Source organism: Microcebus murinus, chromosome 13 (assembly GCF_040939455.1).
Source record: "Microcebus murinus isolate Inina chromosome 13, M.murinus_Inina_mat1.0, whole genome shotgun sequence".
NCBI classification, from domain to species: Eukaryota; Metazoa; Chordata; class Mammalia; order Primates; family Cheirogaleidae; genus Microcebus; species Microcebus murinus.
In genome coordinates, this window is record NC_134116.1 from 62,504,957 (window position 1) to 62,519,083 (window position 14,127).

A 14,127-nucleotide genomic window follows, 5' to 3' on the forward strand; every position below is an offset into this window, starting at 1 on the left:
AGTCACAGGAGGTTAAGGAACTTGTTCAGGTGAAGGATTAAGAGACACCTGCTGTAACCACTGGTCTATACCGCCTGTGTAACCGGGGCGGGAGGGGAAGCGAGGAGCAGAAAGACAGAGACCTGGAGAGGACGGGTGAGCAGGAGAGGCCAGATGTGACGTGAAGATGGAGAACACTCGAAGGGGTGAGTTTCTTCAGTTTTATTATCTTTGCCATTTAATTATGAAATTCACCAATGCTTATCATAGAAACTATGTCAAGTTCCAAAAGGAAAATGAAACAGAACCAGTACCACCCATGATTCTACCACTTGGAAGCAAAAGCCATTCTACTTTGACACACATTTTTGCAATCTTTCTCCACATCATCCTACATGGTCAAGGGCATTTTATATATTTCACATTTTATCCTGATTGGGGTCACCCTGCTAGTGAGTGTCAGCGGTGGGATTTGAACTTGGGTATGTGTGACTCTGAAACCCTGTTCCCTTCTACTAGGCTGTCCTGGGCCTTCACTCCCGGTGTCCGAATGTGAATGAAGAGAGAGAAGAAACCATTAACAGAACTGAGGAATTCCAGAGGAGGAGCTGGTCCTTTTTTGTGTATAAGTGTGTGTGGTGGCTTGTGTGGGTTGATCTGGGGGCACAGGGAAACCCAGAATCATGGGTATGTGGCAGGAAGCCGAAATTTAGGTCTAGCACCCAAACACGCGGCCGAATGTGTAAGAGGGGCCAGGGCCAGCACGCGGGACAGGCAAGGAAGGGCAGCACACACCGGGCGGAAAGCTCTGGCATTTACTGAATTTGAGAACAAAGGCCGGGTTAGACCCAGGACAGAACGTGACCAGGCAGCGTTCCCTGGGAGAGTCACCTGTGGTTGGGTCACAGTCTTGAGCCTGCTGCCAGGTGCCCGGGAGTGCTCACCTCCATGGCTGTCACCGGTTCACCTTGTCTGGCAAGGGCAAAGCTGGGCGGAGGGAACGGTCCCCGGCAGCTCCTGGCAAGCGGTGGTGGCAGGGCTGTGAGCTCTGAAACAGACCAAAGGAGCGAGCGGGTCACCGAGGTCTGCAGAACCAGCTCAGGTGATGAACACGGGCCCAGACAGCCACTGAGTTTTACGGCCAAGGAGAATTCCAGAGCTCCTGGCGCGAGGTGATTTAGTTTGTATTGGGCACAGGAGGCTCATTTTGTAGGAAGTAGAACATAACTCTTGGAGTGGAAATAGGATGAGAAGTCTCTTGCTGCACAAGTCAGTTTCCTCTGTTCCGACAGGTTGCATTTTCAGTCTTCAGACTTCTGCCAAGGGCAAAGGCCCTGCAAGGAGATCCATTCTCCTCATTAGTCTCGTGCTTCTGCCCTCATTAGCATCAGACACACCTTACCTGGTAAGTAAGGCGGGATCCCGGGAAGGTAATGGATGGTGTTGGCCTTGGTTGAACTTGGGGCAGGGCCAGCTTCTGAGGCTGAAGTAACCTCATCACCCACCCCTCGCTTTCCAAACTCTACAGAGACGGCCTCTCCTCCAAGTGTTGTCAATATCCATCCTCCAAGGAAGAAAGCCACAGACTTGAACCAAATTAGTCCCTCTACGGAAAAAAATCCCCAATGAAAATCTGAAGAGAAAGTGATTTTACCAGTCTGTACAAGAAAACCTTGGTTTCCTCTGAGGAACTACATCAAGGCAACCTAAAAATTACCACAAAAGCAGACAATGCCTCTAGATTCTTCAATCACAAATGAGAACTGCAAAGTACTCATCTTTCCCTTTTTGCTTTGGCTTCCAGGAAATTCAACCACAGCTGTTACATTTTTCTTTATGGTTGACATATTTGTAGACTCTTTTATTTTTTGGCCCTGCTTCTATATTTGCATGGTCTTATTTCACTGTAATTTAAATTGCCTCAATCTTTTGTAGATATTAACATACACAGTTAAATGTGGATTAATAAATGAAGCGCCTCCCTCCCGTTCATACAGGTGGCGTCTTCTTCAACGAGAAGGGCAGCCGCTCACCCTCCTGGGCACAGCGGCCAGCAGGTGGCACCAAAGCTTCCCCACAGCCAGCATTAAGGATGCAATTTGGCCTGACAGTGCTTCTGTCCAGCGGGCCATTTCTTGGGCTGTGCCACACACATTCAAAAGGCTCCAATCCAAAGTGCTCTGGGTTTAGTTCTAAGAACTGGGCAAAGCTGACCTAAGGAAGCCACAGTGGCTTCTTTCAGATGCTCAGCTGATAAGATCAATACTTCAAATGTTTCCAATGGGTGGGACCACGCCCAATTGGAACCTGCAGTCTGGGTTTCCAAGAAGTGCCAGTTTTCCAAGCAGCCCCAGACAACAGGAGGTGAGACCACATCACAGATTGTCACTGGAGGAGCCTTTTCACCTTCACCAAATGTGACTTCTGCCTGAAATGAATACATCATTCCTAATAGCGAGCACATCACTAGACAACAGTTATCACCACCTCTAAGTCATTGTTAAAAAGACCCAGGTGTGCCGACATCACCATTGATGCTTGCCTCCATTATTCATTCAGAGGAATTGCATCATTTAAAGCTGTTTTGCAAATAGACTTCTATGCCCAAGATTAGAAAAAGGCCTTCAGCAAAAGTTGAAAGAATGTACTTATATACTATTTTTAAATTCAGGTTCTTGACCCCGAAGTGAATCCATTTGTTATGATAATTAAGTGAGAAAAAGTGTTTCCATTGAAAATCTATTTTATGCATGTTATTTTCTCAAGCTTCTGTAGTACCTGATCAATTATATTTCCAGAGAATTGAAGAGGAGTGGACCCCTACGAATGATGAGGTGGCATTTATGTCCAGACTGGACACCTGGGGCATGTGGCCTGGGCAGGGCAGGGGAAGGTACTCAGCTATTCCTACTGCTCTCCTGCAATTCGGACCCAGGGCTCGATGCCAGACCTGCTCAGTGATACTGTCCGGAGGGTTTGGAGAGGGAGAAGCTTTCCAAAGTTGGTTTTATTTGCCCCTAAAAATCTCTTGCAGGAATTCTGAGTCTATTCAGATGCCTCTTAGTCAATGGATTGGAGAATTCATTCACTATAGAAAGTAGCAAGATATCTGCATTGCTCCTGATTTAACTGGGGCTGAAGACACAGGCCAGGAGCTTAAGGGTCGTCCCAACACAAGTCAACATCTGGTCTCACCTGGGTGAGACGGTACAGTTCAACACACTCCACTGTGACTGTCCCCATGCCCTTGGGGACGGGGACTCAAGGAGCAGCCAATACAAAAACCCAATTTATTTGAACGCACCCCCAACTGTGACAAAAGTCTCTGCAGTTGGCTCACTCTGTGCCCCCACCAGTCCCTCTCATGCTCATTTTAACCAATCGAGGTGATCCAAGATGATTTCTGTAGGACTTGATATGACAGTTGGGGACAGACGGGGAAACATTTGCTTTTTAAAGGAGATACTCGGTGGTGTTCAGTGCAGGCCAACGTGGGCCCGTGAGCAGGAATTTGAGGGCTTCTTACTTGGAACAGAGGCAGATAGGGATGGGATGTGACTAGAACAGGGCACTTGCTAATACACCCCCTGGGAACGCTAAGGGGAAACACAAGGCCCGGGACACAAGAGCCTGGGTTCTGTTAAGTGACCAAAACTAGGGCTAAAATCTAGACTTCTTACATCACAGAGCCTAATCTAAAGAAGTAATAATTTATGAGATGACCTCAGTAGGTTTGTGATTGAAAAGTTTATGAACACCTGCAGTGTGCCAGCCTCTGTGACAGGATGATACTCCAGAGGGGTCAGGACCCGCTGGGGAGTGCGAGGAGCCATGGGGAGCGTGCGAGTGGGGGGCCAGGCATGAAAGGGAAGACCGTGGTACATGCATTCTTCTGACTCCTCCTCCAGGGAGTGACTGCACAGGAGCCCCTGACTGTGGCCTGCAGTGGGCTTCCCTTCCCTTCTCCCGTTGTGTGCTGGGGTTGTTTTGCATTTCCTGCTTTCAGATGATGTCTCTGACATCCTGGGGGTCACTCAGTTTGGCAGCCTGGGCTGTGATGAGGGCAGGTCACTGAGAAAGAGCGGGACGGGGGCCCATCCGAGCTGGGCGCTACAGCAAGCTCAGGGCCAGGCGTGTACACTGAAACAAGGGCGGTGATTCAGGATGAAGCCAGAGGCAGCCGTCACTTGGCTGTCGGTCCACTCGCTCGTGCCTCACTGACTTCTGCTACTGCTGGGCTTGTGCCCTGTGCACTGGAGGCTGCGTCCTCGCTTCTGACTTACTGTCTCCTTCTCCCTAATATCAGCACGTTACTTTTCATCATCAGCTATTGAAGCCCCTTACTGTTCTGGGACCTGTAGTTCTGTCATCATTGCTTTGACCTGAGGAGCCCATTTTCATGGCATGACACACCACAGGAGCAGTGGGCTGCAGACTTCGATTGTGTGTTGTTGACTGTGGCTGGGATCTTGAATCAGCCTCAGGCAGCAGTCTAGCCCAAGGGCTGGCAAACTATGACCCTTGAGCCAATTCTGGCCCACCAGCTGTACTTGTAAATAAAGTTTTATTGGAACTCAGCCACACCCACTCATTTACAGTTTACCAACAGCTGCTCTCATGCTATAATAGCAAAGTTGAGTAACTGCAACAGACTATATGACTAGCAAAGCCTAAAATATTTAGCCCTTTCCAGAGAGTTTGCTTACTCCTGGTCCTGAATTAGAAGAGACTATATATTTTTAATTATTTAAATTGGAGCAAATATTACAATTTTTTTTTTTTTTTGAGATAGAGTTTTGCTCTGTTGCTCAGCCTAGAGTGCCATGTGGCAGCCTAGCTCACTGCAATCTTAAACTCCTGGGCTCAAAGGATCCTCCTGCCACAGCATCCTGAGTAGCTGGGACCATAGGCATATGCCACCATGCCCAGCTAATGTTTTTTTTCTATTTTTTAGTAGAGATGGGGTCTCGCTCTTGCTCAGGCTGGTCTCGAACTGATCTCAAGCAATCCTCCCACCTCGGCATCCCAGAGTGGTAGGATTACAGGCGTGAGCCTCTGCACCCTGCCCTGAATATTATAATTCTGAGCCCTGGGAAGTCTAGGATGTTTGGGGCAGGATTTAAGGCCCTCGTTACAAGGATGGCACAGACTTGAGGCTTTAGCTTAAGGCTGGTGAATGTTAACAGCTGCCTGGAGGGCCGTGTTGGAAAGGATTCTATGGCTGCGTCTGGGCTGGTGTGGGCACCTCCAGAGAGACGAACAGTTTGCCATGATTAATTTAGGTGAAGGACACGCGACTGGAATGAGCACAGCAAACCCATGCTCTTCTTCCCCAAAGGTAAATGGTATCTGGGGACAGCTTGACATTCCCCCCGTGCCAGCACTTGGCACTGCGGAGGTTGGAGTTGTAAACATACCCTTACTGGGGTGGGAGGGAGTGAGATTCAAATACCATTCACACGCGCGACAGAAGCAGACAACAGGAAACGCCAAGGTCATCAGGCTCCGCTCCAGCTTTAATTAGAGCTCCCAGTGCAGTCACGTAAGGCTAGCAGGGCACTAGTGTTTGTTCAGGAGAGCTTTTCCTGTAAAGTTTTCTGTTTTGGGGAGGGAGGCATTTATTAATCTGTGCAATCAAAATGCCAGCAAAATGGTCACAATTATTTTTAAATGTAAAACATACAATGTATGACCATGCATGTTCACTGCAGAAAACAGATCCAATGTGGCTCCTGTCATATATATATATATATATATATATATATATATCCCTTACACTGTGGTTTTCAAAGTTGAATAATCTTAAGACATCCTACCCATTATGTCTAGTTAGCTTGTAATTCTGTAACTCCAGCAAACGATTCTTCCTCAATGATCCAAATAAATTCAGGTAGTGGAGTGGTCTCCTAGAGCCGCTCATCCATTCCAGTGAATGTTGAAAACGGATATGTAAATTGAGTTTTTGGAACTCAAGTTACATTTTAAATACACCAAGAGTCTGTTACTCATGCTAAATCCTTAAAAAGCACATTAACCACTTTTGTGTATATCCAGAGTTTTCAGATGTTGCATGGTTTCAAAGTGAGGAATTACCCATAGTCTATGTGTTTACAGCTGTTTTATCAAGCTGACTTTTTCTACTGTAAGTAGAACTGAACAATTCTCAGGGTCACCGATGCTGGCAGTGTAAATACAGATGAAGAATGCAGTAAGGTGTGCTTCAGGTTATTGTGCACTGTCTCTCACAGTATCTTAGTATCTCTCCTGCATCCAACATTTTGGCCTTAATTGTTTTACCTTCACACCATGAAAAATTGCCAAATAGGCTCCGGCTGACTAGCTTTCTTTTCATTTCAAGTAATTATATGAAGCATTTACATAGTATAAGCCCACTAAAACCATATCTCAAATGCTGAATATTCAAAAAATATATTTTACAACTTAAATTTTTGTTGAGAATTTATTTGCATAAAAATGCCGGTATTTTCCCACTGATTCTCTAGAAATACACCACCTCTCAGCTAAAAACGGGTGGTAGGCAAATTTGTTCATGATCCTTGTGAAACAGATCATTAGGAAACAGATAATTCCACTGGTGTGTCTGGTCTGAGTTTGTGAGTCTGGAGAAGAGGAGCAGGGAGGGTGTTCAGATGTAGAATTCCTCCATGTCGTTGTCCCCAGGACCTGCCGACCCTGGGGGTAGCGGCAGGTCTCTGCCAGCCCGCTCCACTCTGGGAGCATCAGAAGGGGGCTGCCGGGAGGAGGCGCTGGGAGACGGAGGAGCCGCGCCAGCTGCCACCGAGGAGCTGGAAGACCCTCTGGTGGAGAAAGGGAGGGAAGCCCAGCAGGCGTCTGCGGTCACCCCGCTGACAGCGGGCAGCGGTCCCTCCCTGGAATCCTTGTGCGCGGACCAGCGGCTGCTGCATCTTTCGGAAGGGAGGGGCGTTTCCACGGTGCTGCAGAACCTACTGGGGGCAGAATACGCAGAGACCACAGACAGGTCTGAGGAGGACAGCCGCAGGCCTGTGTCCACGTCCGTCTCTTGGGCCCCCTCTAAGTCGTCTATGGAGAGGAGGTGGCCGTGCCTCCGCTCCGCTGCCCTGTGCCCTGGGGCAGCTGTGTTTGCAAACCACTGTGGTTCAGCTGCGGAGGCTGGGGAGGGGCCTGCCGTGGGCAGACAGAACAAGGACTTGCTTCTCTGGAAAGACCAGGGAGGGCTGGGGGTGCCACTGGCGAGTCCGGCTAATTCCTGCTGGTGCCCAGGAGGCTGGCCTGTCCGGCCGGGCCCCAGGTGTGGACCGTTGAGCGGGGGCTGGTGGCCGCTGCCAGACGTGCGGCTCGCTGCAGGGGCGCAGGGTGAAGGGATGGAATGAGGTCTCTTCCCGCAGGAGTGGTGCGCTCTGCCGGGTTTGGGAGCCTTCCTGTGCACCCTTTGTGCCTGTGGGGAGAGGCAGACCACATCAGCGCAGGGTGGGGGGTCAGTGTTCAACGCATCAGAAAACACCGCTTCCGACCACTGGAAGCTTCCAGCAATGTCACGGCAATACAGCATTACCAGAAATGTCATTCTCCAAACTCTAGAGACAGAGGTAGCAGAGCTTTGAGGGGCACCGGACAGACGTCCCAGTCTGAGGAGTCACCCCCAGGGCTGGGAGGAGTCAGGTCCTCATCACAGTTTGGAGTTACACTTCCTAAAGTACACATGATCACGGCGCTCAGCAAATTAGCAAAAGAGTAAAGGCCTGGCTGGGCACGACTATGGAGACAAAAATCACCATGCAATGCAGAAAGAATGCTTGAAGGCTATACATTTCCCTCCAACCGCAATATCATCACATGCCCACCTGGTAGACGCGGTTCGGAAACGTTACTGATGGGAGGATGGAAGCATTCTGGGAGGAATACGCACAATTTCAGATCAGATCCACACGTGGTTCCAGGACACGTGTGACTGCCAGGACACAATCCTAGGGTGGCCCGGGGTTCTAGGCAGTGAACCTGCCCTGACTGAGGGGCTGTCAGGAGATGAGCACTTATTTACTTGGTGCTGGGAATTATTGATCCTCTGTATATTTCAGGAACTGTGTACAGGAAAGAAAGCTGCTGCCTACTGACTGTACCCGCAGATGCCCTGCAGGCTGAGATGAGCAGTTTCTCGCTGTCACACCTCCCTCCGTCCCCCTGGGCCACACACCAGCCCTACCAGTCCCAGCACAGCTCACCAGAAGACTGTTTCTGTCACATGCCACTGGGGACCTCTCTTCCACTGCAGGTTTCCACCTGGGTCTGCGTCTGGTCTGTGTCCAAGCCTACAGGCCACCCATATGATGCAAAGCTTCAATTAAGTAATGGGTTTGGGGGCAGTAGCTTGATATGGCATAGGATCATGATTCATGAAGCCCTGAAATAAGAAAAGGTTTCTGCCTGGGGTTTATTACAAGGGATATTCCGTGGCAGCCAGCAGGCTATGACACACTGGCCTTGCCTTAGACAGCAAACACCCCTGGCCCCAGTTAAACAGGAACCTTGTTCTCTCACAGCCATGTAGGAAGCTTAGCTCAATGTGATATTGTACCTCTCATGGGTAAAGGAAGGGAAACTACAATGAGAAAGAGGCAGTCTTTGACCACATGAAACTTACATTTCATTGAAAAGTAGGAGACAAAAAGAAATAACTGAGACCAGGGAATGTGATGACAGGCACAATAAAGGGTGCTGAGTGACAGACCATACCCACCCAGCAGGGCAAAGGGGTCTTCAGTGGAGGTGGCCCCACCGGTGAGTCTTTGAGGATGGGCAGCTGTCTCCCAGGGTGGCCTGGGTGGGGACAGGGTGTGTTGGGGAGGGAGGCTGGGTGTTGGCAGGCAGGCAAAGGGTGTGCAGTTTGGTTTGGTTAGAGCCCGGGCATGAAAAGCAGTGATGGAAAGTCAAGTCCCAGGGCCATATTGGTCAAGCAGACCTTGACCACATGGGCAAGAAACCCACATCCTCATTATCCTTCTGCTTCTTCTCTATGACATTCCTTTTATTGATTTCGAAGACCTTTATTTGCCCAATTCCAGAAGTCTCTTAATCCTACAGACAATCTAATTTGCTTATTTTTTCACCCAGCAATAACTGAGGGTCTTTTATACAGAGCTTCTCAACTGGTGTGTGTAGGATGGGTTATTAAAGGTGTGTGGCTGCTGACTCCTTCACAAGCGGCTTCTTGTACTACATATTGATACACATTATCATTGTCATTTTCCATGTGTTCTTTGATGTGAAAAAGGTCTAGAGGGTCAGGAGTAGTTTATTTTGATAAGACGTGGCCTTAGCTCCCAAGAATTAACCATACCACGTTCAAGTTTAACAAAGTGGGGCATGATTCAAGCCTGTGTGGGGCATGCTGGGGCCCAAAGGAGGGAGTGGCCAACTTCATAGGCAGTGAGGCAGCAGGGGCGAAGGGAAGAAAAGACTGCCTTGTGAAGTCATTCTTGGACAAAATCTTGGCTGAAGCAGCATTTGCCTGCAGGAGGGCAGTGGGCGGAGTACAGGGAGGGCGTTTCGGCACTGGAGCGGCCTGAGCTGAGGATGGAGGTTTGTACCAGAGCAACATGGGGCCCAGAGACAGCAGAGGAGTCCTGTCACAGCAGGTCCTGGTCACATGCACATATGAGCACCTGCTCTTCAAAACCTGGGAGCTTTATGGCAAGGTGGCGGCATGGTCAGATTTGCAGCAGCAGGGTCAAAGGGGACAGACTGGACGCAGGGACCCCTGGAGGCAGGAAGAACGTTTAGAAGATAACCACGGTGGTCTTTCACTTCTTAGGACTCAGGACAAATAAGCCACATGTTTAGTGACCTGCGGGTGTTTCTTCTCAATCATCGATTTAGATATTGAGGATTTGCTGTGAATTCCCTGTCCGGCGGCATTCCTGACCCTCTCTTCAATCCTCGGCCTCTAAATTCTGTGTGTGTGGTTTTCGGTTTTTCTTTTGTCCCAATGACTTGCTGATCCTATTTTCTCCCTTCGGACTTTGCACATGTTGAAATTCCCAGGTTGTTAGGAGCTAAAGGTAAACGGCAGCAGTTGAGACTTCTGACAGCCCGAGTTGTGGATCCTCAAACACGATGCAAAGCGCTTGTTAGGCAGCAACTGGGCAAGGTGTGGTTCTATAGCTCACACTTCACATGGCCATTGTCATCATGCAACTTCAGTTTGGAGCAGCTCCACACTTTACTACGGCCAGGGGTGCCTAGCTGAATCCTGGGTAGGACGGTTTAAGCAGAGATGGCTCCTCCTGGAGGATGACACACTCACCCTGGCTGCTGCTGTGTGCTCCACTGTCCCCTGGACTCCCAACCCAGCCCCGGGACTCTGTGCTGTTCTGCCGCTGCCGGGCAAGGCTTGTGCTCAGCACCTGCTCTGCCGCCACCTGGCACGTAACGGGAGCTTTAGTACGATAGTCACCCCTTTGGCGTGGGGTAAGGAGCGGCCCCAGAAGGCCCAGGTGCGCCTGGGGCTGTCGCAGCTGACCCGCTGGCTGCTGGAGAGACAAACTGATTTTCTCAATCATTTGAATGTGGCTGAATAAGAGAAAAAGTCAGGAGGCTCTTTAGAGAAGGAAGTCCTTGGGTATGGAGGCTGCTTCCAGCGGGACAATGTTTATTAATTAAAATCTCTATCTTAAGCCGGGCGTGGTGGCTCATGCCTGTAATCCTAGCACTTTGGGAGGCCGAGGCGGGCGGATTGCTCGAGGTCAGGAGTTCGAAACCAGCCTGAGCAAGAGCGAGACCCCGTCTCTACTATAAATAGAAATAAATTAATTGGCCAACTAAAAATATATATACAAAAAATTAGCTGGGCATGGTGGCGCATGCCTGTAGTCCCAGCTACTCGGGAGGCTGAGGCAGGAGGATTGCTTGAGCCCCGGAGATTGAGGTTGCTGTGAGCTAGGCTGACGCCACGGCACTCACTGTAGCCTGGGCAACAAAGTGAGACTCTGTCTCAAAAAAAAAAAAAAAAAAAAAATCTCTATCTTATTTTTCCCAAAGGCCAATTCCCCTGGGTGTCCTAATGTCATTTTCTTTCTTGGTTAAGTATGCGCCACCTTGTAAATTCCGTCTTATTTGAGAACATGCTCTTGGTGAGAACGTTTGCTGTCTGAATCTGCATGGAAAAGGAAGCCTCTGCGGGTGCTGCTTTACGAGCAGCAAAAGGTCAAGGTTCCCGTGCAAGGAACTGCTAAGGGACACCTGAATCTTCCCACTGTCAGGGAATAGGGCAGAATTAAATGTGGCTCAAAAGCAGGCACGACTGACAGAGGATGAACACTCTGTGGTTTTGCAGAGATTTGCATGACTGTGCTTGTTTAATAGAAACCTACCTGTACGCTGTCTCATTTTTACCGCATGATGAAAGCAGGAGTCCAGACAAACCCTACGTTCTCCCGCTTTGAAGAGCAGTGGCACCTGGTGTTTTTCACTGGAGGGTGCCCACGTGCACAGTGGAGGTGCCTGCTGGGAGGGCGGCATCCTAGGCTGGCACAGCGCTGTCAATGACAGCAGGAATCCCAGGGCAGCAGCAGGAGGGAGGGGGTTGATGGAGCTAGTGGCTGACGTGTACATGGGATCCGCTGCCTGGACAGACCCGGTGGCGTTCTCTGGCTCTGCACAGGGGTGGAGGGATCGGCTTCTAAAGTGGGGTCTTGTCTGACTCAAAGACAACTCACAAATGCGAATGATGGGCCTTTTTTATATGCAGTTCTGCTGGTGGTGGCCCTGTCGGTGGCCTCTCTTGTACACTCGGCTGCTTGACTAGGAACACTACAGGCTGAGCATGAGACATGGCAGATGTTTCAAGAGCAGTGGATCTTCCACCAGGATCTCCTCCCTGGTGGATCTTTCCAGAGTGAAACAAGAACAACCTGTGTCCTCCCCTCACTGAAGCCTCCCCCTGGCTTTCAGTTCTTGGGAACTGCCTTTCTGAGCCACTCCGAGGGACAGCAGCAGCAATGTACTGTGGAGTTTGCTTCCTTTCTTTCTCTTTGAAGCAGTGCAGGCTAGCTGCCTCTCTGGAATCCGCAAGCTCACTTCTTTCCTATTTAAGGAATTTTCTCTAAAGAACAGAATAGCATCACATAAATTAACCTGCTTAAGGCAACCAGCCAGGGACATCTGGTTATGTCCCTGAAGTCACCAAAAAATTGGAATTCAGTAACTGACTCATGAGTTTTTCCTGCAATTTTAAGCATAGGCAGTTTGTAGCTGGGGAAGTGAAGGGGTCTGGGGTGGACCATGGAGCCAAAGCATCTTTTTCAAGGATCTGGGTGTCCAGAGGCTCATTCCCTTCCTGGCACATGGACAGAATCTTTTCTTCTTCAGTTGTTAATAAAGGCGATCCTGCCCCTCCCCCAGTGCCCCGGCAGGGTCTCCCTGCTCGTTCAAGGTCAGAGAGTTCTCCCTCAGCCTCACACCTCCTCTTTCCGAGTAAGGTCATTTCCTCTTGTTCTGTCCTTGGCTGAAAACATGACACGTGACTGGTGTGGCAACGTCTGCTGTGTAATGAGTCAGTGATGGACCTTTTAACCCAAACACTAAAAAAAAACTGGGGGCCAGCTCAAGAAAATCAAGCAATAAGAAATCAGACACAAGAAATCAGATTTTTGATCTAAATAAAAACACCGTATTTTGCTTCTCCTTTCACTCTCCTCTGGGTGGTTTGCATACACTCGGGAAGGATAGTGCCCATGGGCAAAGCCTGTGTTGCATTATTTTGAATGGTCAGCAGAGAGGGAGGCAGAGGATTTAGAGGAAAAGGACAAAGTTCACTCTAAAAGTGGACAAAGGCTGTGCATATTTTGCAAAATCAGTGAGATTTTTAGGTAGGAAGTGTGACAGTTGTCAGAGGAGATGCAAGGCTGTATGGGAGGGTGGTTTAGGCAGATCTTTGCTGCACTATCATTTGTCCATCTTCCTTTACCTATGCCATTAAGGTAGCGCAAGACTTTCCAGAAAATCATCAGTTATAGCAACGTACCAATTCCATCCCTCATAGAATGGCAGGCGGCATAATTCAGGGTGAGTCAAAGTGCTTATTCTCCAGAATCGAGCAAATGGCTGGCTGCAACAGGATAATTGTGCCCCCTGCCTGGCTTCCTGCCAAGAGTTGTTCAGCTTCACCCCAGGCACCTCTCACAGACCTTCCTAAAATCCAAACTTAAACATGCGCCCTGGCAAAACGTACTCCTTAGCAAACTCTGCAAGACTCTGCCTACCCCTTCAGCCTTGTGTCTGTGTAGCATCCTAACTTGTGGACTCCGGGCTTCAAAGCTACCGTTGTTCCCAAACACCCAGGTGCGTCTGTATCTCCGCGACTTCTTGTGGTGCTCCCGAGAACACCTGCTCAGCTTCTCAGATGAAATTAAAGGCGATGCTGTGAAGCTTTATCTGGCCATTTCCCCTCTTTCGGTTAACAACATGCACCCATTTTTCTTGGGCATATTCCTAGGCGCGTAAATGCTGGGCACAGGGTGAGCATGTTTATAGCTTTAATAGATACTGTCAGTCAATTGACTGTATCAATATCTGATTCTGCCACAAATGTATAAATATTCCAGTTGCTCCACATTCTCACCAACATTTGGTACTGTCATTCTTTTTAATTTTGGCCATTTGGGTGGGTAACAGTACTACATGATGGTATTAATTTGCATATTTCTCTGACGACTAATGATATTGAGCATCCTTTTCTGTTCTTATTGGCCCTCTGGCCAGCCTCTTTTGACAAGTGTCTGCTCTTTAGACATATTCTGGACTCGACACCTCTCTTGGACATATGCATTGCAAAAATATCATCCAGTCTGGGGACTGCTTTGTTATTCTCCTCTTATGTCTTTTGATGAACAGAAGTTTTATTTTTTCTTTTTAAATAAAGTCATTTATCTTTAATTTTTTTTCTTTTAAGGCTGGTACTTATTGTACTCTGTTTTAAGAACTCTTTGCTGCCCATAGAGCAGCATTCTCCCCCCATTCTGAACCAGGGGGTGAAGGACAGAGTAGAAAAGAGCTGGGATCCCTAAAGACTGTGGACTGCCACATACAGCAGAGAGAAATAAGTGTCTAGCTTTATTAGGCCACTGTTATTTAAGTCCCTGTCATTCTCAG

General features: G+C 48.9%; 1 protein-coding gene across 3 annotated transcripts in view; it reads right to left on the reverse strand.

Moving 5' to 3' along the window:
• FAM124A (family with sequence similarity 124 member A) overlaps positions 1-14,127 on the reverse strand; it is a 66,867-nt gene that overhangs the window by 11,414 nt on the left and 41,326 nt on the right. Inside the window, exon 4 of one of the 3 annotated variants that reach the window (XM_020290382.2) lies at positions 924-7,417. The exons of the other annotated variants lie outside the window; for them this stretch is intronic. Within the exon in view, the coding sequence (XP_020145971.1) occupies positions 6,626-7,417 (792 nt within the window). The 3' untranslated portion in view covers positions 924-6,625. The remainder of the gene's footprint in view (positions 1-923; positions 7,418-14,127) is intronic. 3 annotated transcript variants of the gene reach the window in all.